Source organism: Pelodiscus sinensis, chromosome 7, assembly GCF_049634645.1.
Source record: "Pelodiscus sinensis isolate JC-2024 chromosome 7, ASM4963464v1, whole genome shotgun sequence".
In the NCBI taxonomy this organism is placed as follows: domain Eukaryota; kingdom Metazoa; phylum Chordata; order Testudines; family Trionychidae; genus Pelodiscus; species Pelodiscus sinensis.
This window is the reverse complement of record NC_134717.1, coordinates 37,352,915-37,379,508: the sequence shown is the minus strand read 5'-3', so window position 1 is coordinate 37,379,508 and position 26,594 is coordinate 37,352,915. Positions and strand designations below refer to the sequence as shown.

General features: G+C 45.1%; 1 protein-coding gene across 5 annotated transcripts in view; it reads left to right on the top strand.

Annotated features, from left to right (window-relative positions):
- The first annotated feature begins 5,584 nt into the window (after window positions 1-5,584).
- The window catches only part of TTC21B (tetratricopeptide repeat domain 21B), a 126,936-nt gene continuing 105,926 nt past the window's right edge, over window positions 5,585-26,594 (top strand). For 3 of the 5 annotated variants that reach the window (XM_006124791.4, XM_006124789.4, XM_006124790.4), the window contains exons 1-7: window positions 5,585-5,738; window positions 6,093-6,222; window positions 9,206-9,316; window positions 15,346-15,512; window positions 17,440-17,562; window positions 21,438-21,595; window positions 25,852-25,936. In XM_006124791.4, the coding sequence (XP_006124853.2) occupies window positions 5,718-5,738; window positions 6,093-6,222; window positions 9,206-9,316; window positions 15,346-15,512; window positions 17,440-17,562; window positions 21,438-21,595; window positions 25,852-25,936 (795 nt within the window). In that variant the 5' untranslated portion in view covers window positions 5,585-5,717. Of the gene's footprint in view, window positions 5,739-5,758; window positions 5,911-6,092; window positions 6,223-9,205; window positions 9,317-15,345; window positions 15,513-17,439; window positions 17,563-21,437; window positions 21,596-25,851; window positions 25,937-26,594 lie in introns of those variants that run through there. The other 2 variants (XM_075933527.1, XM_075933528.1) reach the window with 2 other exon arrangements.

Below are 26,594 nucleotides of genomic sequence, written 5' to 3'. Positions count from 1 at the left end.
CTTCCAGAACAGTTTATACCTTTCCATGACAGCACTCCAGTCATGCGCATCATCCCACCAAGTCTCCGTTATTCCAATCAAATTGTAGTTCTTGGACTGGGCCAGGGCCTCCAATTCTTCCTGTTTGTTACCCAGGCTTCTTGCATTGGTGTACAAACACCTTAGATAATCAGTTGATTGCCCTACCCTCTGCATTCGAATCAGGGGTCCACCTTTATTGCTCATTCCTCTTTGCATTTCTTCTCGGTATCCGACTTCCCCACTCCATTCAGGGTTTTGGTCACCGTCCCCCAATGAACCTAGTTTAAAGCCCTCCTGACTAGGTTTGCAAGCCTGCCTGTGAAAATGCTCCTTCCACTCTTCGTTAGGTGGATCCCATCTCTTCCTAACAATCCTTGTGCCCGGAACAGAGTCCCGTGGTCGAAGAAACCAAAGCCCTCTCTGAGACACCACCTGTGCAACCAAGCATTTACTTCCTCAATTCAATGATCCCTACCCAGTCCTTTCCCTTCATCAGGGAGGATGGAGAAGAACACTACTTGTGCTCCGAATTCTTTGATCCTTCTTCCCAACTCTACGTAATCCACAGTAACCTGCTCAAGGTCATTCTTGGCCATATTATTAGTTCCCATATGGAGAAGCAGGAAGGGGTAGTGATCCGAAGGTTTGATCAGTTTGGTAAGCCTCTCAGTCACATCCTGAATTCGAGCTCCTGGTAAGCAGCACACCACTTGAGATTCCAGGTCCGGACAGCAGATGGATGGCTCAATCCCTCTTAGGAGGGAGTCCCTGACCTCCACCACCCACCTTCTTCTTTGGGGGTGGTGGTCATGAAACCCATATCCTTAGGACTATGCATCCCATGCCTTCCAGCTGAAGTGGTTCCCTTCCGATTTCTTCCTTGTGAGGTCCCTTCCAAAGCATTCACCATCGTAGAGCCTGTGGAGAGAGTCTGAAAGCGATTACTTACCTCTGTAGGAATGGGGGATTCCCGTGCTGGCTTTTTTTTCCTTCTAGAAGTTACACGTTGCTAGTTCTGATCCTTGTGCTATACTGCCCTCTCTGGCTTTTCTGCCTGCCTTGGTTGCAGGATTAAATGCTGCCTTCTATCAAGGAAGTCTTCGTCCTCTCTGATAAAGTGTAGAGTCGACACTTAGGTCTCCAGTCCTCTAATTTTTTCCTCCAAAATGGTGACCATCTTACACTTAGTGCAGATGAAATCCCTTCTGTCTTCTGGGAGGAAGACAAACATGGCACATGCTGTGCAGATAACAATAACAGAACTATCACCATCCATACCTGCTGTCCTAAAAAAGGTATGTCTACACTACCACCCTAGTTCGAACTAGGGTGGTAATGTAGGCAACCGGAGTTGCAAATGAAGCCCGGGATTTGAATTTCCCGGGCTTCATTTGCATAAAGCCGGGCGCCGCCATTTTCAAATGTCCGCTAGTGCGGACTCCGTGCCGCGCGGCTACACGTGGCACGGAGTCCGCACTAACGGACATTTAAAAATGGCGGCGCCCGGCTTTATGCAAATGAAGCCCAGGAAATTCAAATCCCGGGCTTCATTTGCAACTCCGGTTGCCTACATTACCACCCTCATTCGAACTAGGGTGGTAGTGTAGACATACCCAAAGGGTTTAAAGGAAAGACAAGAGAACCTCGTCCTCTCCCCAACTTCCACCCTAAACTCCCTGTTTTCAATCACCTGTTCGCAAGCTCCCTGGTTGCTGACTCACTCCTATATAAAGTCCTGGATTGCCTGATAGTCCCTCCCTCTACCAAGGCTCAGCCAATCAGCAGAGGCTTCTAGATTTCTAGATACATCTGCACTCTTAACTTTTGTCAGCATATTTCCATACAGGAGTGGGAAAATATGTGATTCTTGCTCCACGCATTTGTGCCAATAAAAGGTCCTCATTTTATATAATCATAACTGCCAAACATAGCTTATTTTTGAGGGGCCTGGAATAAGCTAGATTAGCAAAGAACAGTTGTGCCAGTATAAGCATCCACATGCCAAACATTTTGCTTCAGACTCCTGTGTGGAAGGTTCTAAGTGGGTGGACTTGCTAGAATTACATCAATTTAAATTCACAGCATTGTCAGGTCTTCTGTAGTTTTCCTATCTATTATAGAGTCCTGCACAATTTCCTGTGCTTCCCTTAGGCATTAGGCTGGTGAGTAACGGGGTGAGGATTGTGTGACCCAAAAGAATAAATCACACACAACTAAGCACCAGCTCTTTAGATCATTGCCTCTCATTCACAGATGTCGTGGGAAAGTGTCTGCTGCACCACTGCAGCATTTAGGAACCAGGAATGTGCCCTACTGCATCTGTTCTGCCTGCAGAATGATGGGGAAACACACTACAAGGGCCTTCCCAGTTATCCAGAGAACAATGAAATCCTACTTAAACTCTGAGGGGCAATGCTATGGGGCTGCAGTTCAGCCCGGTTTAGTCAGTATAAAACTCTATCTGCCCTCATAACAAGGTATTCTGAAGCTTGCAGATGAGGACCCAGGGAATGCAATCCTGCTCCTCCGCTCCAGATGTAGGCAGCCAGTTCTGGTGGTCCTCTTTCAGCCAAGAGGTCTTCACCAAAAGGGTACACTTACATATTTTCCCTCAACTTCTGCCCTCCCTTCAGCTCACTGACAAACAGGGACATGCTATCAGCCCTACTTGTTCCCCACTTTGCTCTGAATACTCAACAGGACAAATCCACCTGCCTAGCTCATCTGTGGGGTATGGTTCACTATCCAGTGTAGTGGCACTTGGACCACTTACAGCAAGAACATAAGAACATAAGAACGGCCGTACTGGGTCAGACCAAAGGTCCATCTAGCCCAGTATCCTGTCTACCGACAGTGGCCAACACCAGGTGCCCCAGAGAGGGTGGACCGAAGACAATGATCAAGCGATTTGTCTCCTGCCATCCCTCTCCAGCCTCTGACAAACAGAGGCCAAGGACACCATTTTATCCCCTGGCTAATAGCCTTTTATGGACCTAACCTTCATGAAATTATCTAGCTTCTCTTTAAACTCTATTACAGGCAGTCCCCGGGTTACGTACAAGATAGGGACTGTACGTTTGTTCTTAAGTTGAATCTGTATGTAAGTCGGAACTGGCGTCCAGATTCAGCAGCTGAATCTGGACACCAGTTCTGACTTACATACAGATTCAACTTAAGAACCCCAAGCGTCCCCAAGTCAGCTGCTGCTGAAACTGATCAGCAGCTGATTCCAGGAAGCCTGAGGCAGAGCAACTCTGCCTCGGGCTTCCTGTAGTCAGCCGCTGGTCAGTTTCAGCAGCGGCTAACTTGGGGACGCCTGGGGTAGAGCAGCTCGGGTGCTGCTGAGTTGGTCCAGTAGCGCGGCCGCTCCTCGGCGCTACTGGACCAACCCAGCAGCACCCTAGCTGCTCTGCCCCAGGTGTCCTGATTCAGCCACTGCTGAAACTGATCAGCAGCGGCTGAATCAGGACTCCTGGGGCAGAGCAGCTGGGGTGCTGCCGGGTTGGTCTGGTAGCGCCAAGGAGCGGTGCTGCGGGACCAACCGGCAGCGCCCCACCTGCTCTACCACAGGTCCCGGGCTTTGCTCCACATCTCCCTGGTCTGCTGGGGGGGGTCACTAGCTGCGTTTCCCCCCCCCCCCAGCAGACCAGGGAGACGCGGAGCAAAGCGGCGCAGGACCCGGGCCGAACCGCGGCGCTTCCAGATGATCTGGAAGCGGCCGCGGGTCCGGCCCCGGGTCCTCCGCCGCTTTGCTCCCCGTCTCCCTGGTCTGCTGGCTCCCCGCAGCAGACCAGGGAGATGGGGAGCAGCTTTTCTCGCCCCGGAGGAGGCCGGCGGCGGGACCAGGCGTCCCACCGCTCGAGTCCCCCGGGGCGAGAAAATCCCCGTTCGTAACTGCGGATCCGACATAAGTCAGATCCGCGTAACTCAGGGACTACCAGTATAGTCCTAGCCTTCACAGCCTCCTCTGGCAAGGAGTTCCAAAGGTTGACTACATGCTGTGTGAAGAAGAACTTTCTTTTATTAGTTTTAAACCTGCTACCCATTCACTTCATTTGGTGTCCTCTAGTTCTTCTATTTAGGGAACTAATAAATAACTTTTCTTTATTGGCCCTCTCCACACCACTCATGATTTTATAGACCTCTATCATATCCCCCCTCAGTCTCCTCTTTTCTAAACTGAAGAGTCCCAGTTGCTTTAACCTCTCCTCATATGGGACCCGTTCCAAACCCCTAATCATTTTAGTTGCCCTTTTCTGAACCCTTTCCAAGGCCAAAATATCTTTTTTGAGGTGAGGAGACCATATCTGTACACAGTATTCAAGATGTGGGCGTACCATAGTTTTATACAGGGGCAGTAAGATATTCTGTCTTATTTTCTATCCCTTTCTTAATAATTCCTAGCATCCTATTTGCCTTTTTGACCGCCGCTGCACACTGTGTGGAAGTTTTCAGAGAACTGTCCATGATAACTCCAAGATCTCTTTCCTGATTTGTCGTAGCCAAATTAGCCCCCATCATACTGTATGTATAGTTGGGGTTATTTTTCCCCGATGTGCATTACTTTACACTTATCCACATTACATTTCATTTGCCATTTTGTAGCCCAATCACTCAGTTTTGTGAGATCTTCTTGGAGTCCCTCACAGTCTGCTTCTGTCTTGACTATCCTAAACAGTTTTGTATCATCTTCAAACTTTACTACCTCACTCCTTACCCCTTTCTCCAGCTCATTTATGAATAAGTTGAAAAGGATTGGTCCCAGGACTGACCCTTGAGGTACACCACTAGTTATCCCTCTCCAATCTGAAAATTTACCATTTATTCCTACCCTTTGTTTCCTGTCTTTTAACCAGTTCTCAATCCAAGAAAGGACCTTCCCTCTTATCCCATGGCCATGTAATTTACACAAGAGCCTTTGGTGAGGGACCTTGTCAAAGGCTTCCTGAAAATCCAAGTATACTATATCTACTGGATCCCCCTTATCCGCATGTTTGTTAACCTCTTCAAAGAACTCTAACAGATTAGTAAGACAGGATTTCCCTTTACAGAAACCATGTTGACTTTTGTCCAATAAATTATGTTCTACATGCTTCACAGTTTTATTCTTTACTATTGTTTCCACTAATTTGCCCGGTACTGAAGTTATAACTGTGAGCAAGCGCTACAGTCTGAGCTGGGAGACAGCTTTTATAGCTCAAGCTGCAGAGGTGCCTACACAAAGCTCCAGAGGTTCCAGGTTTGCATCTGCCTGGTGGCAGTTACAGAAGCTCGTCCCACCTCTTAGCCTTGCCATAGCACCAAATCCCTAAGGCCCAGTATTATGCATGAGAGCCTTTGAGTAACTGTCCGCCAGCTCCCTGGTTTTGCCTTACGAGCAGTAAGCGCTGCCCAGGGCTCACTGCCTTGTGCCACTGGGATGCGCTACCCTGCCGGACGGTTTCTATGCTCCCCCAAGCCTACCCTTCTCTGGCCTCGCGCTTCATCCCCAACTGTCCAATCAGAGCACGCCATTTCCTTGACTCCGCCCCTTCTACGCATGAAGGCGGTTTTCTTTCCACGGCCCAGTCCCTCCTCGTTGCGAAGCAACCAGTGGGCGCGGGCTCCCGCCCAGTTCCCAAAACACTGCTCGGCATGCCCCCGCCCGGCGTTGCTGCGGCGACCGCTGGGGCAGCTGCGCGTTGCGATCGGCGGCCATGGAGGCCTTGGCGCAGCGGGTCAGTAATGGTGACCTGGGTGCGGCTGCCCCCTGCGCGCCCGGCCGCGGCCCCTTCCTGACTCTCGCTGCTGTAGAGCCCCCTGCTTCTCTCGAGGCTGCGGCGGCGCCTCCTTCCCTCCGCGGCCAACTGCGCTGCTACCCCCGCCCCCGGTCCGGGGCCTGCTGGGAAGGTGGGCTGCAGCGGGCGAGGGGTGAGCGCGGCTCTGCGGGAGGGGATGAGGAGCCGGCCCGGTGGCGGCAGCAGCTACAGCGCTTGGTGCAGCTGGGGGCCTGCGTGGGCGGTCCCTGACAGCGGCGGTCGCTCTCCCGTGGGTCCGGGCCCTCGTGTGTCACAGTAACGCTTCCCTTTCAGGCGCTGATCAGTTACTATTGTCAGGAAGGCTACTTCCGCCACCTCCAGCTGGCAGCCAATGAGGGTCTCAAGAAGTTCGGCAACGACCCCGTGTTCCTGTTCTACCGGGCCTATGGCATGATGCTGGAAGGTGAGCGACTTGCTTCTCGTTGGACCTTTGTTCACATTGAATGGAAAACCATCAACTTCAAATCCAGGCCGCTTCCCCGGCTCTTCCCCTGACAGCCACCGCCACTTCCCCAGGGTTACTAAACTATGTATTTTGAATTCTATAGTGTGGGGTTTGTTTAGCCTTCTTACTAGGAGTTTGGGAATATGGAACTTGTGTTTTCTCAGTATTAAGAGTTTTTCCTTTACTGTATAACAGAATATTAAGTTAGTATAATCACAATGCTTTGGGGTGTGAAAAATTAACATTGCCGAATGATGCTGTTAAACAGCCTAACCCCCAGTGTAGACAAGAGAACTGTCCTGTCAGCCTAGCTAATGCCCCTCCAAGAGGAGTGCCTAAGTCAATGGGAGACTTCCTCCTGTTCTAGGTAATGACTTCACTGAGCAGCTGCATTGCTTCACATTTTAAGTTTAGACCAGTGTTTCCCAATTTTATTTAGCAGTGGAATCCTTTTCAGCTTTTCAGAATTTCAAGGAACCACTAGGTTTGTCAAGCAGAAAACAACAAAAAAAGAGGGGAACCCACCCATGCATGAAAATCACATTCCTTCCCCCAAACCCCACCCCTTTGAGGCCCCATCCTCTCTGTTCCCCTCCTCTCCATCACTTGCTATCCCCAGCCCTTATACACTCAGGTTGAGACAGGAGGTGTGGGGTGGGAATAAGGGATTTGGGTATGGGAAGGGGTGAGAAGTGCAAGCTCTGGGAGGGAATTTGGATGCAGGAGAAGGGGATGCTGGCTCACGGAGGGGGCTCCAAGCTGGGGAGTGTTGGGCTCAGGTGGAAGGTTGGGGTGCCGAGCAAGTTACAGGCTTGTGTATGTGAGGGTGCAGGAGTTTGAGGTGGATATGTGAGGGGCTCAGGGCAAGGAGGCGGTGAGTATGATGGGCTCAGGGGACAGATTTGCCATGTGTGGATGGTGCAGGAGTGCTGTGGCAGAAGACTGAGGATGTGGGAATGCAGAAGTTTGGGGATGTAAGAGGCTCAGGACAGGGGGTTCCAATGTATGATAGGCTCAGATTTAGGGTCAGGTGGTGCAGGAGTATTATGAAGCTGCAGTGAGATGGAGATTTGGCCCCAATTGTGGGCATGTTGGCCAGGCTTCATTTTTAAATAAGATATTATGTCAAACTCAAAAGATTTTAGCATTGTCTTTATTTATGAGAGGGGGCAAGGAACCTGTTTTGAGTCAAGGGTCACTGACCCACAGAAAAGTCAGTTGGGGCCACACAAGTGAGATGCAAACTCCCTCCCCCCAAGTCTCACTAATGTGGTCCCAACTGTGCTGGTGCGGGCAGGGGACAGGGTGCTAGTGGGTGCTGGGGCTGGGGAGAAGGTGTGCTGGGTGGCAGGATGCTGGCACAGGTGGCAGGGTTCAGGGGCAGGATGCCGGGGTCAGGGACATAGTCCTGCTGGGCACTGGAGTGGGTGGCAGGGTGCTGAGACAAGTAACAGGGTACTGCTGGGTGCTAGGATGGGTGGCAGGGTGCTAGGGACAGGGTGGTGCTGGGTGCTAGGGTGGATGGCAGGGTGCTGAGGCTGGGGACAGGGTGCTGCTGGGTTCTGGAGTGAGTGGCAGGGTGATAGGGACAGGGTCCTGGGGTGGGTGGCAGGGTGCTTGGACTGGAGAGAGGGTGGTGCTGGAGTGAGTGGCAGGGTGCTGGGGCCAGGTACAGGGTGCTGCTGGGTGCTGGGGCCGGGGACAGGGTGCTGCTGGGTGCTGGGGACAGTGCTGGTAGGGGGTCTGGGCAGAGGACGGGGACAGCTGGGACCAGTACCTGGCAATCCTGAAGCACCTCTGGGTTACAGGAAGTGTGTGACTGCACTTTCCCTCCCCAAACAGTTGGCATGCGTGCTGCCTGAGCAGCAGGGGCTCTTGCACTCCAGCAACTTAATTCCGTGATGCCGTCCTTCGGGGGTGGGGAAGGGAGGATGCGGTGAGTCCCAGGGCAGAGCAAGCTACCTGCACAGTCGGAGCTGCTCAGACCTGCGTCTCCTGACCTCTCCTCCTCCCCCTTGCACCACGCAGAAAGGCGGTGGAACTAAGTTGCTGGGTGCCACAGCCACAGCTGTTCAGGCAGCGTCCGCCGGCTCCTTTGGGGAGGGGAAGTGCTTCCTTCCCTGCTTTGGGTCACGTGGAGTCACTCCTGTCCAGCACCCCCCTAGTGTGCTGGCCGGGAGCAACTGTTCCCTCTGCCCCCACCTCCCTACACCTCTGCGTCGCCAGGGAGGAACAGGAAATAAGTGTGCTGCTTCTTTAAGAAGCTGGATATCTGGCTCTCTCTCTTTCAGAGAGAGCGGGGGAGTGCTGGCTCTTCGCAGAACTCCTACTTTTGCTTTGTGGAACCCCAGGGTTCTGAGGAGCACCAATTGGGAAATGCTGGTTTAGACAAACCCTTTCACAAACAAGTGAAAATGATTTTGTGAAGCGTGAGGTTAGCTGTATGCAATACACAAAATAAACAAATTGAAAAAAACAAATCTTCAGTATTTTTTTCAGATATCAATAGTGATTATAGTGGACAGTATAAATATATTAAAGTATCAGAGGGGTAGCCGTGTTAGTCTGAATCTGCAAAAGCGACGAGGAGTCCTGTGGCACCTTATAGACTAACTGAAGTGTAGGAGCATAAGCTTTCGTGGGCAAAGACCCACTTCGTCAGATGCATGCCGAAGTGGGTCTTTGCCTTATAGACTAACTGAAGTGTAGGAGCATAAGCTTTCGTGGGCAAAGACCCACTTCGTCAGATGCATCTGACGAAGTGGGTCTTTGCCCACGAAAGCTTATGCTCCTACACTTCAGTTAGTCTATAAGGTGCCACAGGACTCCTCGTCGCTTTTATATTAAAGTGTTTAATTAAAATAATAGCAAGTGAAATACTTTCAGAAAAGGATGCTTTTTAAGATAATTGTGACCCTTTATATCTTCTTGTATTCTTTAGGTCATGTTCAGGAGGCTATTCGCGAGCTTGACTCTATTAAAAACAAACAGGAGGTGTCCCTTTGCACAATGATGGCACTGATCTATGCCCATAAAAAGAGCTCTAATCCAGGTATCCTTGTTGACAATACTATTGTTTTTCTGTCTCTTACATTGTCTACTAAAATATGTAGTTAATTAAACTGCTGGCCATCTAACCGGCAAAATATAGTTGAATCATAATTAAACAAAAACACCTGCTTTATCCCTACATATAAATGTAATATATACTAATAAGATAAAGTTTGACAAAATTATGTACAAAAAAAATCTCCCTTTTATATAATAGGAGTGTACTTGCAGACAAAATACAGAAAAGTTGCAGAGATGTGTTTCTTGACATACTAAATTTTTAAAGCAATGGGTCTGTTGCAGGCCTGCACTCTTCTGGCTGCCTCAAACCTCTCTCTCTCTCTCTTTTTTTTTTTTTCTCCCCGTTGGGCTTCTGAGCTTCTTTACTCTTGCCAGTCTCTATTCTTCTGCATCCAAAAGACCAGTCAGAAAACATGTTTGTTTTTCAAAGGGTATGCGTTTTTAGTTCCCTGAGTAGCCTCATTTGCAGTATAGTTTCTCTTTCCAACTTCTGTTTCCATTAAAAACACTCCCTTGCTCTATTCATTGGACAGAATTGAGATGGCCTGACCCATGAGTATTTGTGTACATAAAGTATGAAGGATAGAGTATCACTGAAATAATGGGACTGAAAATTCCTTACTACTTGCTACTCCTGTCCAGGTTCTCCCATTTTATAAAAAACTTATTTCTGGAGCTTGTTAAACACACACATCTGCTATGCTTTTCGTTTTTCACGGGTGTATGTCTTTCATACATTGCTGAAGCACAGGGTTGCTGACGTGCACTTTTGCAATAAGCAAATTATATCATCCCTCGTTATTCACTAAAGCAAACTCCATGGTGTTGGAATACTGTACAGTATTTAATATATACTACAAAGTGCTCGCTTACTGCTGACTCACTTCTATTGTTTCCAGTGTGAAGTTGTTTAGAATATTAAAGTTTTGCAAAGACTATCCTACACTCATGACAGTTTTAATTATTGGCTTTCCATTAATAGCTTAAGCATTGATCATACTATACAGAGCAGATAAAAGCCATTAAAGCATTACCACAGAAATTTTATTAAAAAGTTTAACTTTTTTGTAAATTAAAAACAAAACACAGGTTTTGCAATGTAACTTCTAACTAGGGAACTGGAATGTGTTTAGAACTCTCAATCATGGTTGCAAGATCATATATAAAGTAGCCCAGTGTCTCAGAGTCTGTAACGCTGAAATGCTTGCTGTTCCCTCTGGGCGGCCCATGCTGCATGGGGAGTGCGGGGCCCAAACGGCCGCTTGCACCGCTTGCTCCCCCGTGACGGCCCGGCTGAGCAGCGCAGAAGTCAGCCGAGTGCCATGGTGGGAGGCGAAGAGGGGCGGGGCCTCCCACCGTGGTGCTCGCCTGATTTGTGCGCTGCTCAGCCAGGCCGCCGCATGGGAGCAAGCGGCGCAAGCAACCGTTTGGGCTCCGCGCCCCCCATGCAGCACAGGGAGTGCGGAGCCCAAACAGTCATTTGGGCTCCGCGGTCCCCTGAGTGAGAGGCAGGAGGGGGAGGAGAGGTGAAAGAGAGAGAGGGGGAGGCAGTGGGGGGGGGGAGGGGAGAGAGAGAGACCTGAAAATCCTGTCTTATGACAGGCTAATTGGCTAGTGTTATAATAGTAACTTAGTCCTCCAGGTACTGGTGGAAAGCCTATTTTTGGTTGGCCAGTGCTTCATGGCTGTCTTTCAAGGGCCATTTCACTCTGAAAAATAAATTTAAAAATGATATTCTATGGGCATCCATATTTGTGATTTCCAAATAAAAATTTCCTCAGTTTACATATGAAACATGGCCTTTCCAATAGATAGTCTTGTGAACTCCATCTGGGATCATAAAGTTACATTGAATGTCTGTCTTGTGCATCCTCTCTTGTATTAAGTATTTTACTGGTCAATTTTGCCCCTGGTTGCATACATGTTACTGAGGGTAGAATTTGATTCTGTAGTTAAAATGTAATTATGTTGGTGCAGTTCTGGTAGTTGGCTCTCAAGCATTGCAGATCAGATACAGTCAACAGGATTAAAAAAGTAAAAGGCTTTATCTTTGCTAAAGTAATCAGTACGGTTCTGAATATTCCTAGGAAACATATTTGAGAGAGTGCTATTTTTAAGTAATTTTTTAGAAAAAAAGTTTGCATTAAATAAGAAACTTGAAAGTTAAAGCAGTGGTGACTTTGAGGAGTGGTTTGGAGTGAACAGGTGCTATGAAGACTAACAACAAACAAGTTGATATGAGACTCAAAATCAGGCCTTAAAAATCCATTTGCCATGCTACCTGGAAAACTTTCTTTTCTACATAAGTTTTCATACAGTACTGCTCACCATGGTGTCTGAGCTCATTCTAGTAGTACATTAAGAAATGTATCTATATATGTCACATGTCTTGTTTTATCTTCTCATAAGGAGATGCATGTGCAATGATGTCTTGTTTTGGTAGGTTATTTATTAAATATGTCTATTGCATTGTATTTATATTTGAGAAGACAAGGTCAAAAATATACATCTGCTTTGGAAAGTGATGAGGTTTGTGACCATCCTGAGCTCTGGGCGGGGAAGGGGAGGAGGGATTCATTCCACAGTCTCAGATGGCAGCTGAAGAAAGTTTTTTCTCCTTCGTGGATTAGCTCTCTTTTATTGCTGAGAGTTCCATTGTGCCGGAGGAGAGAAGCTGTTGAGTCCAGTCTTTGTTCCAAAGCTTTAATTAGTCTTTTAGTTATCCTGGTCCCAGACAAGACTGTGTGTGGAAGGTAAGGACTGAGGCTTTGAGCCATTTGAAATTCTGTGGAAAGCCCGCTTAGAGAGTTAAGAGGTATAGTATTTTCACAGTGGCCTTCGTTGTTGAGGAGATGCACTTTGGCATTCTGAAATATTTGGAGTTTCCTGAGTTTTGAAGGTTTCATGTCCTGCTATTATGCACATTGCCTTACTACAGTCCAGCCAAGAGATGTTGAAGGCATGAATAAGTGAGGCTGTCTTCATTGATCAAGATAGGGTGAAGACTCCTAGCCTGTCTGAGATTGTAGAAAACATTACTTGCAGTCATTGTGATGTCAACTGAAAATCAATGAGGAATCCAAGAGGGGGATGATTTTGACCAGTGATAGGTGTGAATCGTCAGCTAATGAAAACCACCTTGTGGTTGTGAATTATTCAGGAATTACTTTCCTTTGTCACTTGTCTTTATCACTTCAGCTGGCTGCTCTTTATCTAGGAGCTGGTCTAATCCAAGCCCTGTACCATTCTGGGCATGCTGTGTGCAGGGGTGCTCCAGCCTAGCTGCAGGCTGGAACGGTTCTCGTTCACTCCAGCTCAGTCAGAGCAGCCTACGTCCATACTGGGGCTAGCTGCTCCAGCTCCACCATTCGCCCCCTGTTAAATTAGTTAGTTAATTAAATGGGATTTTATATCCCTACTGCTCAGCTGGGTTTAGCAAGATATCGTGAGCCACACAAGCTTGAGTTTTGAGACCTGGTCTTTGAGCCTCCTGCTGTGGGATCCTGCTTGCAGTGTAGACATAGCTAAAGTGATTTACCACCCTGTATAGCTTTTTGGGGCAGGATTTGTCCGTTTCAGTGGAGGCAAATAGGAAGGTCCTTTTGGCCTGTAATACAGCCTTAGTATAGACTTTGATGAATTTGTCATGTTTTATCCTGTTTCAGTCAGGGATATCAGTAATAGTTTGTTTAGTTAACCAATTAAACAACTACAATTGTAATGTTTTACTGGTTAACTGCCTGCCTAGTCTGGGCCACTCCAACATGGCTGAGATGGAGGAGTGGAGTGGCCCTGCTGGCCTTCCCAGGCTAAAGGGTGAATTTGATTTAAATTAAATTGATTTTAAATCACCAGTCAGTAGGGATGTGAAAGCTTAATAGGTTAACTGGCTTCCAAAGAACCGGTAACCAGTCAGGGCTAGAGCAATCCCCGTCTGCCACAGGCAAGGGGCTGCTCGAGCCCTGCAACAGGCCCTCTGTGGACAGGCGCTGCTCTCATCCGGAGCCCTAATGTTAAAGAGGTTAACTTATTAACTGGGATTTTACATCCCTACTAGTCAGGAAGACTCGATTTAATCATGGTTTTCTACATAAAAGTGCATTCTTGCTGGTTATTATAACCTTAATACATATTCTCAACACATATGTAACTCAGAGATAGATGTAGATTTCATTTTTAGAAGGTGCGCACTAAATTTTTAAACTTTGGGGGTTTTTTTGAAAACTTTTTCAGATTAGTTTTACAGCTACATCAGATTTGTAAATAAAATAACCAAAGGTAATTGAAGCAGATATTTATGAAGTCATTGTGAGGTGAACTATCTCCAGTTCAACAGGTTAATCATTAATATTTGGAGGATTTTCTTGCCACCCTGGACTGGGAGGGGAACATCATCAGACAGACATTTAATTATTTTTATTTAACTAAAACAACAATGTTATGTATTCTGGGTTTTTTTCAACAGCAAACATACAATATTATAAATAAAACAAGAATATGAATCTTTGAATTTTTTTAAATTCAAGTTTTTTAAAATCCTGTCTGTTTTTATTAAAATTGCTTTTAACTAAAATGGTTAATTTTTGTTTTAAATTAAATTGACTGGCAGGCAGGTCAGCATGAGAAACTTTAAAATATTTGTGTCTGCAGGTAACTCAGTCATTTTCACCTTAATTTTTCTGTTTGTTCATCATCTGGAAAAGAAAAACTGACTCTCCTGCTTTTATAGGTCCCACACAGTTTCTCATTGGAATGATACAGAGGCAGCAGTGCTGGGAGGGTTGGGCCTACCCCCATGTGTAAACATGTAACTGTAGAAATTTTCAGTGGTTACACATTTACCTACATAAGCACATTTTAACATCCCTAACGAGAGGTACATCTACTGGAGGATAGGGATAGTGTCTACAGTGAACTAGACAAATTGGAGGATTGGGCAAAAACAAACTGGATGATGTTCAGCAAGGACAAGTGCAGAATCCTGCACTTAGGACTGAAGAATCCCATGCACTGCTAAGCAGCTGTTCTGCAGAAAGGACTGGGAAGGGATTACAATGAACAAGAAGCTGGATAGGAGTCAACAGTATGGCCTTGTTGCCAAAAAGGCTAACAGCATAGTGGGTTGCATTATTAGGAGCATTTCCAACACATTGAGGAAGGTGATTATTCCCCTCCATTTTGGCATTGGTGAAGCCACATCTGGAGTACTGTGTCCAGTTTTGGGCCCATCACTTCAGAAAGGATGTGGACAAATTGGAGAGAGTCCAGTGGAGGGCAACAAAAATTATTGGGGGACTTGAGCACATGACTTATGGGGAGAGGCTGAGGGAACTGAGCTTCTTTTAATTTGCAGAAGAGAAGATGAGGTGGGATTTGGTCGCAGCTTTCAACTACCTGAAGGGGGGTTTCAAAAAGGATGGAGCTAGATTGTTCTCCGTGGTGGCAGATGACAAAACAAGAAGTAATGGTTTCAAGTTGCAGTGAGGGATATCTAGGTTGGATATTAGGAAGAACTATTTCACTGGGAGGGTGGTGTAGGGCTGGAATGGGATACCTAGAAGATGGTGAAAGCTCTGTTTTTAGGGTTTGTTTTTTTTTAATGCAAGGTTTTACAAAGCTCTGGCTGGAATGATTTAGTAGGAGTTGGTTCTGCTTTGAGCAGGGTATTGGACTAGATGATCTCTTGAGGCCATCTTCCAACCCTAATCTGTGAATCTTGTTTGGGGATTCCAATTATTTCTGGAGAAATCTCAGCAAGTTTGCAGAAATACTTCTCACCAGAGCATTGCCCCATGCCCTTGCTAATGTAGCACCTCTACCCCTGTATTTTGTATTTACCTCTGGAAAATATGATTAGAACATCAGCTAGTGTGGAAATACTAGAGGCTTTGGCAATGTGCTCTTGTCTTGGGATGGCAAGTTTATGCAGCATCTGCTCCTACTGTACAATGATCTTGGTAAGATATGCTCCAGATCTTTAAAAAGAATTCCCACTGTTACTATTTTCAGATCGAGATGCTATTTTGGAACTGGATACTAAAATGAAGGAACATCGTAAGACAGCAGGACAGCAGGCCTTATACTATGCAGGCTTGTTTTTGTGGCATCTTGGTCGCCAGGACAAGGCCCGTGAATATGTTGATAGAATGATCAAAGTTTCTAATAGTAATAAAGAGGTAACTATTCATTATATATGAAATATAAGTATTGCTGTCCATGTATACAACTAGACTCAGTAATTGTCTTCTACATTGTCATCCTTTAATGTAACTGCCATATGCTATATTTCATTTAATGCTGAAAAAGCAGTTGTGTGTGACTGGTCCTAATCACAGTTTGTGAAGGATCGCTAACTAAAAAGTAAGGTCTGCTGTGGCCAACAGAATTATTTAGCTAAGTAAATACATTTTCTTCAGGTAAAATAAATCTAAATGGCTAAGTGTAACTTGGCTTCTGGTTCATAGTTTAAATGTTTATTGGAAAATGCCACCTACCTTCCATTAATGTTGGGACTTTCCAGAAAATGTTTACTCAAGTTGAGAACATTTTTCAATTTTATGTGTTTTGATAGTCAGCAAAATATAATTCCCAGTAAGAGAAATTGAGCTATAGTTTGGAGTAATACTACTCTGACTAGAGAAAGTGATGTTTTTATTTTAAAAAAAGGGAAAAAAAGAAGAGCAAGATCAAAGCTTCTAGAACAATTAAGCTTTTGAGACTCTGTATAAGGAGAAAATATAACTTTTTTTGTTAATGCTGAGAATTATTGAGCCTAAATATAATAGAGTAATTTTATAGTCTCCCTCAGTAATGAACAAAGGAACATTACTTGGATTTGCTAAGATCACTGGTTGATCTTAAGAGTCCTTCTTTTGGTACTTTGATACATTCCTTGTGGCAGTATCTTTCTCGTAACTCTCAGTGAATTTTCCAACTTTTTAATCATATCACTTTAAAAACAGACATAAGTGTTGGGTGTTCTTAAAAAAAAAAAAGTGATACAGTACATTGCTTTTGTACATCTTAGGATTGTAAAAGGTTAACTTATTCACCTGGTAAGCATTAGGCTTACTGGAATGCTTACTGAGAAGCCAGTTAACCAGGCTGTGAGCTGTGGTAGGCGATAGCATTGGGATGGCCACAGGACCTTGACAGTGTTTTAGGTGGTGCCTTATGACGGGCAGGCAGGACTCTGGTCACACTATCTGGGAGTTGTGGTGTCGGCTATGCCTGATAGGGTGGTGGGACTGTGGTTATATAGGTGGGACCCCAGCTATGGCCATGCTGGAGAGGCCGGAGTGGGCAGGTGGGGCTAGCTCCAGCTACACCAGAGCAGCTCTGGTGGGGACGTGGGGCCCCGATCGTGGCCAAACTGAAGCTACCTAGGCAGGAATGCTGGCTTGGAGCAGAACCTGCCATGCTGCCCCATAGAGCCACAGTGGGACTGTTGCCCTGAGCCAGCCCACCAGTGGTTAAACGATATAATTTTAATAGTTTAACTGGTTAATTGTTTTGATATTTATATCCCTAATACATACCTGCTTCAAATATAAGTTTACCTCAATATGATCATTAATGTGTACTTCTCAGGGCTTTTAATATAATAGTGGAAAAAGTTTTACATTAATAATTAAAGCTTTTTCTGGTGAAATATTTCTTCAAGTTGGTAAGACTATACCTTATGTGTGCGTGTAACATTAAATTCCCTAACCATGCTTTTAAAGTGTTTGGGTTGTGTGGATTTTGATGTGTAATGGACGTTGGTTGCAATCATCATAACTACAGATAATTTGCTCACTCTCCATATCTGAGGTTGTATTTTTTCCTCAGAAAATCTCCAAGTACTTTGATGGGCAAATTGTACTATGAACGTTTCCTCAACTTGGGAAACTTAAATACAAGATTACATAAAAAGCCTGTATTTCTTGATTTCCAGTTGTTACCTACTTTAAATTTTGCCTCTTTGTTATAGTACATTTGAGTGCTCTAGTGGACTTGAAAGGCATTATAGACTAATACTTAGAATTGTCAGTATGCAATACCATGTCACAATTCATTTCACTTATCTTAAACCATGAGTTATAACTGAATATTCTTATACAGGGATTGATTTTGAAAGCTTGGCTTGATCTCACCTGTGGGAAAGAAGCTTATATTAAAAAAGCTGTGAAATACTTTGATGAAGGAATGCAGGGTGGGAATGACCCTTTTGCCTTGCTGGGAAAGGTAAGTCATTTTATTATTTTAACACTTCCACAGTATATTTAATAATAACTTTTAGGCTGTGAAGCAGTTTTAAAAACATCATTATGTGTGCAAAAGAGAATTTATTGTGTGGTTAAACAATAATAGACAACCATTTATTTAAATATTTCGGATGCTTCTTACATTTTCAGATGTATTGATTTCAGTTACAACACAGAATACAAAGTGTATGTTGCTCACTTTATTTTTTTATTATAAACATTTGCACTGTAATAAACAGAAGAATAGTATTTTTCACTTCACCTAATATAAGTATTGTAGTGCAATCTTTTTATCATAAAAGTTGAGATTTACAAATGTAGAATTAATTACAAAAAAGCCTTCAAAATAATGTGAACATGTAGGTGCTAAAGTTTTACTAAGTCCTACTTCTTTTCTACTCACATACAAGTTTCTTTACATTTGCAGGAAATAATACTCCCTGCTTCTTGTTTACTAGGGATGTTTGCATATAATTGTGTAAACGATTAACTGATAAGCCTGGGTTTATCCTTATCCTAACTACACACATTTCTTGCCCCTTGCTGCCTCTGTATCAGAAGCACCAAGGGCAGGGGTGGTTGTGGGGACCCTGTGAGGCTTTTATGTCATCTCTCCATAAGCATCAGATCCTGCAGCGCCGCCTGCCCCTCCCATGCCCATGCTGCTGCCTTTGATAGCGAGGCAGCAGCGTGGAAGGTGAGGAGGGCAGGCTGGAGTTAGTACATGTGGAAAACTGGCTTTTAAGCCAGCTCCCCTTGCATATTGGCTCATGGGGTTACCTTACCTCCTTTTCCTCTCCCCCCCCCCCCCCCCGCCATGTGCTCCTGCCTCTCTCTGCTGCCTATTTTAAGCTGTCTGTCTGCATGTGATGTCTCCAGAGCCACCAGACCCTTCCTCCCCCTCCTTGCTACCACCCACAGATAGGGGGGAGGAGAGCAGGGAGAGGAGAGCAGGCAGGAGCTGGTGCCCAGGGGGATCTGGCTCCCCACGAGCACCAGCTTCTTGGAGTGTTCCCTCCTCCCCCAAGCTGCTGCTTCTATATCAGAGGCAGCACCAGAGGACAAAGGAGGCAAATGGACATTCTAGGTCAGCCTTGCAAACATACCACTTCAGTGAGCAGCTGCATAGCATTCTGGGGGAGATTGGGGGGAACCTGACCAGTTTCCCAAGCCAGACTGTGGACTCTTCCCAAGAGACTCCTCTAGCAGCCTCAGGCAGTAGTGTGGAGGACAGTGTGTGTGTGGGGGGGGGGGGGGGGGGGGAAGGAGGAGGACAGTCAGCAGGTGAGTGGAGCATAGCAAATAGATAGGTGTGTGATTGGTACAAAATTGTTGCCACTTGTAACGATGTGTTGGGGGTCCGAGGTTAACGTGCGTGAGCCATAAAGTAGTTCCGTTTGCCCATCAACTCCTGGGTCACCTATTAATTCTCTAACGTCTGGCTATAGTTGGACACAAGGCAGGGGAGCATAATTGGGTCATAATGATTTATTGCTTCAGCTACTGTATGCATACGGTATGCATTAGGGGTGTTAAATATTGGTTTATTGAATAGTCAACTAAGTCCCTGAGGGTGGGCCCAGCAGCCAATGTATATGAGGCAGCAGCACCGGGTGCCAGGCAGAAGATGGTCCGCAAGGGGAGCCAGTTTAAAAACCAGATGCCCTTGTGGACCAGCTGCCTGTTGCCCTGGGCTGCTGCTTCTGAGAAGGTGGCAGCAGTGCCTGTCTGGGAGGGTCTGAGCTCAGCGTGAGCCAGGACTGAGCTGGGCTGCCTGCCCTCTGTCCTAAAATATTTTAAATACAGAGCCGCAGCGGGGGTAGGTTCCTATCCTGTCATAAGCAAGGACTGAGCCAGGCTGCTTGCCAGCCTGCTAAAAAATTTACTGGCAGGGAGAGAGGAATGCTTGTAGTCTATAGCATTAACTAATAAGCTTTTGCTTATCAGTTAATTGACTAAACTATTACATCCCTTGTATGCATTGCATTCTTAATTATGGATTTCTTTATAGCATTCCTGTACTATTGTTCTTGTTCTTGTTCTTTTTGATTTTTCCTTTTTGCTCCCCCTCTGATAAACTCTTGATTTGAAGGCTGCAAACTTCAATATTTAGGAATTAATATCCACTCATGCTCATTTATATGTATTGTAAGTATTTGAATGTTAAAATGTAACCTTCTTACTCCCAAATTAAAACTTACTATTGATTGGTATGTTTTTCTGCCTATTAGACACCATGCTAAAATGTGTGTTATGAACAGAATATGATCACTATGATTGTGTTTTAATACTACCACAAAAAAGGTGTCTTCGTGTACTGCATTTATTTAGTAAACTAACTTTTGCATTCTGAAGTAATGACTTAAAATAAAAGCAAATTTGGTGTCATAACTTAAATCATTAGCTGGAAAGCCAGGCCTCCTGCAGATGACAGTCACCTAGGTAAGATCAGAGAGAGTGGTATTTCCATAGTAGGGATGTAAAATCCCATTAAAATGGTTAACTGAATATAGGAAGGATGGGCAGGGGGGCCACTCCAATCCGGTTGAAGTACTCCCCTGCCTGAAGTTGGGCTGGAGTGGCGGCCTGCTGCAGGCAGGGGCTACCCTGGCCACGGCCCCTCTGTCTGCGGCAGGCCCCCACGGGACAGGAGAAGCCGGGGACCGGTTATCCAGTAAGCGTTATCCATTCAGGTTTATTGGTTAACCATTTAAACATTCACATCCCTACTCCATAGTATTTTATTTCTTTCGTATTTAAAAATATAAAACTCAGGACTTTTGTAGTACAGGTTGGACCGTTAGGATCTGACCGGTCCTGAATGAGGGGATTTGCCAGACCAGAGGAGGTCCTGCCCAACATGGCCCACGCTGCCCTGCTGCCCCCGGCTATGAATCTAGCCCAGCCCTGCTGTTGCCTGCCTAGCCGTGGCTCTAGGCAGTATGCCGTGGCTGCGGAGGCTGAAGCTCCAGAGCCAGAGCCCTGCAGCTGTTGCTGCTGCCCCTGAGCTCTGCAGCCAGGACCAGCGCTCTACAGCTGCTACCGTCAGCCCTCAAGCTCCATGGCTGCTGCTGTAGGTCCCTACTACTGCCCAGCCACAGGGGCCAGAACTCCCTGCTGTGCCACCTGCTCCTCTGTGCCTCTTCCCCCCACTCAGGGCTCTCAGCTGAGTTGCCAGCCCCAGCTGCTGCTTCTGCCCTGTGACCCCACCTTCCTATACCTAAGCTCTGTGATTCAGAAACATCCGTGGTCCTGCTGGACTGCGGATGTTGCCGGACCAGAGAGTCCAGTTAAGGGAGGTATAATCTGTACTTCTTATCTTCACAGTGCTTTGCAAACTGTAACCCTCACTAATGCTCTGACAAATTGATTGCCTTCAAATAAACTCCCCTCCACACTTTTGTTTTTAAGCATTTAGCAGCCATTCATGTTACAAGCAAGGCAGCTGACTAAGGAGTCAATCCTAATTCCTTGTTCATATAGTAAGAGCAGTTGAATATTGCTTCTGAACCAGTGAATATGTCCTACTGGTTTGGAGTAAAAACTTGTGTCTACTCCTTAATATGAAGTTAATAAAGTTGTATCTAATCCTGTAATTCCATTCATGTCTGTCTTCATTCTCCTGTGTGACCTATACGTGCAATTCTTTGAAAAGGTGCATACAAAGCTGCAGTTTTTTATTTACCTTCTTTCTGTTTACACCTTGTGTCATGCTTAAGGTAAGTAAAAATATCAGTAAAGGGAAGAATTCCCCTCTATCAAAATGTTTTCCAATACATGTGTGAAAATACTTATGAATCTTGACACTTGACACTTAAAAGTATAGCATTGATAAAACTTTTTTCCTCTCACTAGGCACAATATTTTGAAATGCGTCAGAATTATTCAGGAGCTTTAGAAACTGTGAACCATATAATAGCAAACTTCCCAGACTTTCTTCCTGCTTTCATAAAGAAAATGAAACTACACCTAGCCTTGCAGGACTGGGAGCAAGCAGTTGAAACAGCACAAAGGTTTGGTATACATATATAGATATGTTGTTGCTTTGTTTTAGTTGTTAATGTTAGGAAATGTGCTATTAAGTTTGCTCTTGTTTAAATATTTTAAAACAGTTGTGTATCAACCTATGGTCAGTATATAATGTGAGATAAGACTAGGTAAATTAACCCAAATCATGTTTAGGCAGGTATGTGCATGCTGTCCAAAATTTAGAAAGTTTCTGTAAATTTAAAATTCACTCGTTTTATTTCTATGGGAAATACTGCAATGCTTTATTAACTAATTGCTCACCTTTTTGTAGTAGATATGAAGTCTGTTAACATTCATTATGGAACTGTGATCACAACTCCATATTGAACTTTGTAATCCCAGTTATGATAGTGATCCCTCTGTAGGTTTAAAAAAAATCCTCATAGCTAAAACTTCCTTTACAATTTCAGCGTGTCATTGGTGGTTTCTTGCCCGAGAAAGTTGTGGCTAGGAGAGTTGTGAAGTAGTTCTGACAAGATTGTGTGAGGATTGTTGTTTTAGAAATGTTTTTGAGTGTTGTGTGTGTGGTTTTTGTGTGCGTTTTTTTTTTTTTTTTGTAACATTACATATTAAAACTGGTTTATTTTAGGAACCCCAGATTAAACTAAATATTAAATACATATTTCACATTTGCAATAGCAGCCGTCTCCTCAGTTTCCAGCTGATGGCTATTACAATTGTATTAACTTTGACAAATTCTCAGAACACTAAATGTACAGTGTCTTTTTAAAAGTTCTACAACTAGTTCTCATATTCCTCACTCTCACTGTCATTTTGATTCATAGACTGAAACAGAAATATGAGTTATCCTGCTTTTTTCAATTCAAAGTCAGTTTCTTAGATTTGTCTGAATAATACCAAATTATTAAAACATACTCTCAGTGCCTGCAGAGGAAGCTACTGTGAAAAAAGTTGGCTTAGCAGCTGAAAGAACTCTGTTTCAAGGTGCCTGGCTAATCATTCCCATCAGTCTAGGGGAGTAACTTTGTTTAAAACATCATCAGTAAATATTTACTGATTATATGGTTTCACTCAAGAAATTTATTATGACCATAGCCAGTCCGGCTCTTACTACATTTAAACTGCAGAGCTGAAGTAGAGTTAGCTCCCGGACCCTGCATGAGCTGGGATTGAGCACTTATCGACTACATCATTAGCGAATTACCTGCCTCCTAACATCCTTAAACTCTGCGTTTTCTTGCTCCCTGAAGTTGAATAGTCAGTAATGTTTCCAAATAAATTGGGAGCGCATCTTCAGCCCTTCCCCCGCCTTCCCTAAATGGCACTTGGATATGGGAGGCTCGGACCTGCAACAGTTCCAGAAGGGGCTGGCAGAGCGCCTTTAGCCAGCCTCTTTCTCCTGCCTAGTGATTGTCTCTCTTCTCTATTGTTTTATGAGACACAATCACATTCCAGGCACATTCCACTTTCCTGGGACAACCAAATCCCTACCTTGTTTTAAGTTATGAAAAGTGGAATCTGTATACCAAGTTTGGTGTTCCTATCTCCTACCATTTAGGAGGAGTTCTTGAACAAACAGACATGCAAACTCTTTCAAATATATACTAGAAGAAAATGAACATTCAGTGGCAACTGGCAACTTTAGATTTACTGAAGCCTTCTGTACTGTATACTTGAGTGATTAATTAGTTAACTAGATTTAGAATCTAACAAGCTGTAAGGATTAACTAAGCTAAAACTTCGAATGTAGCAAACAGTTTGTGCCTTTATTTGTTAAATCACATTTATACAGGCAGTTCCCGGGTTACGTACAAGATAGGGACTGTAGGTTTGTTCTTAAGTTGAATCTGTATGTAAGTCGGAACTGGCGTCCAGATTCAGCCGCTGCTGAAACTGACCGCCAGTTCTGACTTACATACAGATTCAACTTAAGAACCCCAAGCGTCCCCAAGTTAGCTGCTGCTGAAACTGATCAGCGGCTGATTCCAGGAAGCCCGGGGCAGAGCAACTCTGCCTCGAGCTTCCTGTAGTCAGCGCTGGTCAGTTTCAGCAGCGGCTGACTTGGGGACGCCTGGGGCAGAGCAGCTGGGGTACTGCTGGGTTGGTCCAGTAGCGCCGCTCCTCGGCGCTACTGGACCAACCCGGCAGCACCCCAGCTGCTCTGCCCCAGGCGTCCCCAAGTCAGCCGCTGCTGAAACTGACCAGCAGCGGCTGAATCAGGACGCCTGGGGCAGAGCAGCTAGAGTGCTGCCGGGTTGGTCCAGTAGCGCCCAGAGCGGCGCTGCGGGACCAACCGGCAGCACCCCAGCTGCTCTGCCCCAGGGTCCACAACAAAAGCCTGGTCTGCTGGGGGGGGGGGCACACTAGCTGCGCCTCCCCCCCCCCCCCAGCAGACCAGGGACAAGGGGAGCAAAGCCAGAGCAAAGCCTCGGAAGCGTGGGAACCCGCCGCTGCTGTGGCTTTGCTCCCGGTGCCCCTGGTCTGCTGGGGGGGGGGGGGGGGGGGGGGCGCAGCTAGTGTGGTCCCCCCCCCCAGCAGACCAGGCTTTTGTTGTGGACCCTGGGGCAGAGCAAAGCCTCAGAAGCGCGGGACCCTGCCGCAGCTACGGCTTTGCTCCCGGTGCCCCTGGTCTGCTGGGGACCGTCTCCAGCAGACCAGGGGCACTGGGAGCAAAGCCGCAGCCGCGGCGCGGTCCCGCGCCTCTGAGGCTTTGCCAGAGCACCGGAAGCAGCTTTTCTCGCCCCGGAGGTCGAGGTGGCGGGATCGCTGCCTGCGAGCTCCGGGGCGAGAGAGCCCCGTTCGTAAGTGCGGCTCCGACGTAAGTCGGATCCGCGTAAGTCGGGGACTGCCTGTACTAAAAGGCATAAAGAGAGTTTTGAAAAATGATGCATTGCAAAGTGAATTATTTAAGTTACTATAAATTGATCCACATTGTTGTTCTTCCATAGCCACATCTTTATCTACATCATTTTCTCCCTGTAAGCAGTTTTCCTTATGATGTTTCATTCTTGCAACTAGACCCTGCATTTCCTCCTTACACGTGACACTATTTCCTTTTTTACCCAGGGAATGAATTTCTTCAAAATTCATTGAAGGTGGGTTTCTCTTACTCCCACAAGCCATAACAGTTTTTCTTTGGCAAAAGTATGGGGAAATACAGGAAGCTCTGTGTGTGCTGAATAATGTCGTTCCTGTTCCTTTCTAGTCCACTCCACTGTTCCTTTCTACTCTGCCTCTATCCTTTCCTATATATTTGTCTTTCTGTCTTAACTAACTCCTCTGCCATTTTTGGCCCACATCCATCATAACTTAAGCACAGAATAGAAACAGTTCAATCCAGCCTAGCGCTCTCTTTGCACATGTGACTTAAGTCTGCTGAGAAACGGAAATTGAAAGCCCAGAACTTTCAGGAAGCAAGAGCTGGTAGCTAGGCTGGACAGACTAAAGCTATTAATTCTTTTTTCTGAGACTGTAAGTGTAGCATGTTTGTGATGACATTTAATTGTAACTGTTATTTTTAAACAAATTTATTTTATTGATTAAAAATAAAAAATCTGTTTAAATTAAAAAAAATTTTAAATGATTGATTTTTATCCACCCTGGTATGCAGTTTGTTCAGACCTCAGCCAATAAAACTCTTAAATGCTTTATAAGATCAGCAATCAAGATTTCTGTGTGTGGCATTAATACACAGGCTCCTGTGATGATATATTATCGGAAACTGGATGATATGGCCCTATTGCAGATAAAGAGGAAATTCAGATAAAGGAATGCCTATTACTAGTTTTATGGCAAAAATCACTTACATTATTAAAATAACTGTTTTTCTTTCTTTAAAAGAATCTGTGAGGGTTCTAACCAAATTCTAAATTGAAGTTGTCTAAGTATAAAAAGTATCTTATCCAAAACTTGTCCTAAGTCAACTGATAAAAGGGACAGTATTGAGACAAAATATATACTAATGCATTTGTTTATATTATAACATAGTTCCAGCGTTAATGGTCTCATTTTTATTGGAATTTGTCAACTTGTTGCATTTGTAAGCCTGAACAAGTAAAGTTAAGGTCAATTCCTGTTTTGGTTTGATTCTCAAAACTCAGGAAGAGTGTTTTAATATCAATTGAGCTGTTTTCTGTTGGAATTAAAAAAAAATCTTTTCTCCTAAACTGCTTAGAAGCTGGTCTTTAAACAATAGAGATTTTGATTGAATTGGAGTAATCTGTGCTCCCTTAATGAATATGGCAGATCATAAAATAAACTGACTCTTGATTTTCTTCAGGCTGTTGAAGAAAGATACTCTTAATTTGGAAGCCATAAGAATGGAAGCTCTCAATTTTTTATGTAGGGAAGGTAACATACCTGAGGTGAGTCTTTTTGTAGCACTTTTTAAAAGCATTGAACAATTTGAATTATTAAAGCAGTCAGTATTTAAGGTCATTTTGTAGAGTACAGTAAATATTGGAGACGTTTAAGTATTTTATTAACGGAAAATGAAAAGTGATCGGATTTTGCTAGTAATTCTGTAAATTTCATCATCTATTTTTTGATAGATGGCCCTGTTGTGCACGGCAATAATCTGCCAGTTAGGAGCCTGTGTTAGTCACTTTGCAAATGTGACTTGAGCTTCTAAGTCACTCTGATATACTTCAGGATGCATTCTGGACACTTGCGTCCCTTAACTGCTTTAACTGCTTGTTCCTGTCCATTCCATGTAAGATGTTTGTGTACGGCATTATCCTGCCAGCCAGGACTATTGTGATAGAAAGGATCAAGGAGCGATGAGCTCCATCATAGCACTGTACAGAGGAAAATGCTCCATTGTCCCACTGCAGGTGTCTCCAACCTGTCATTGGTCACTGGTTCCTTGTCATTGCTTCGGGGGGGGGGGAGTAGGTACTGAACCAGGATGATTTCTGAGCGAAGAATTCTCTTTGGAGTCTGAGAGGGGAGTTCTCAGCCCTGCTGAAGAGGTACCAGTACTGAACCCCAGCCATCACCTGGCCCCTAGGCTGTCAGTGGAAG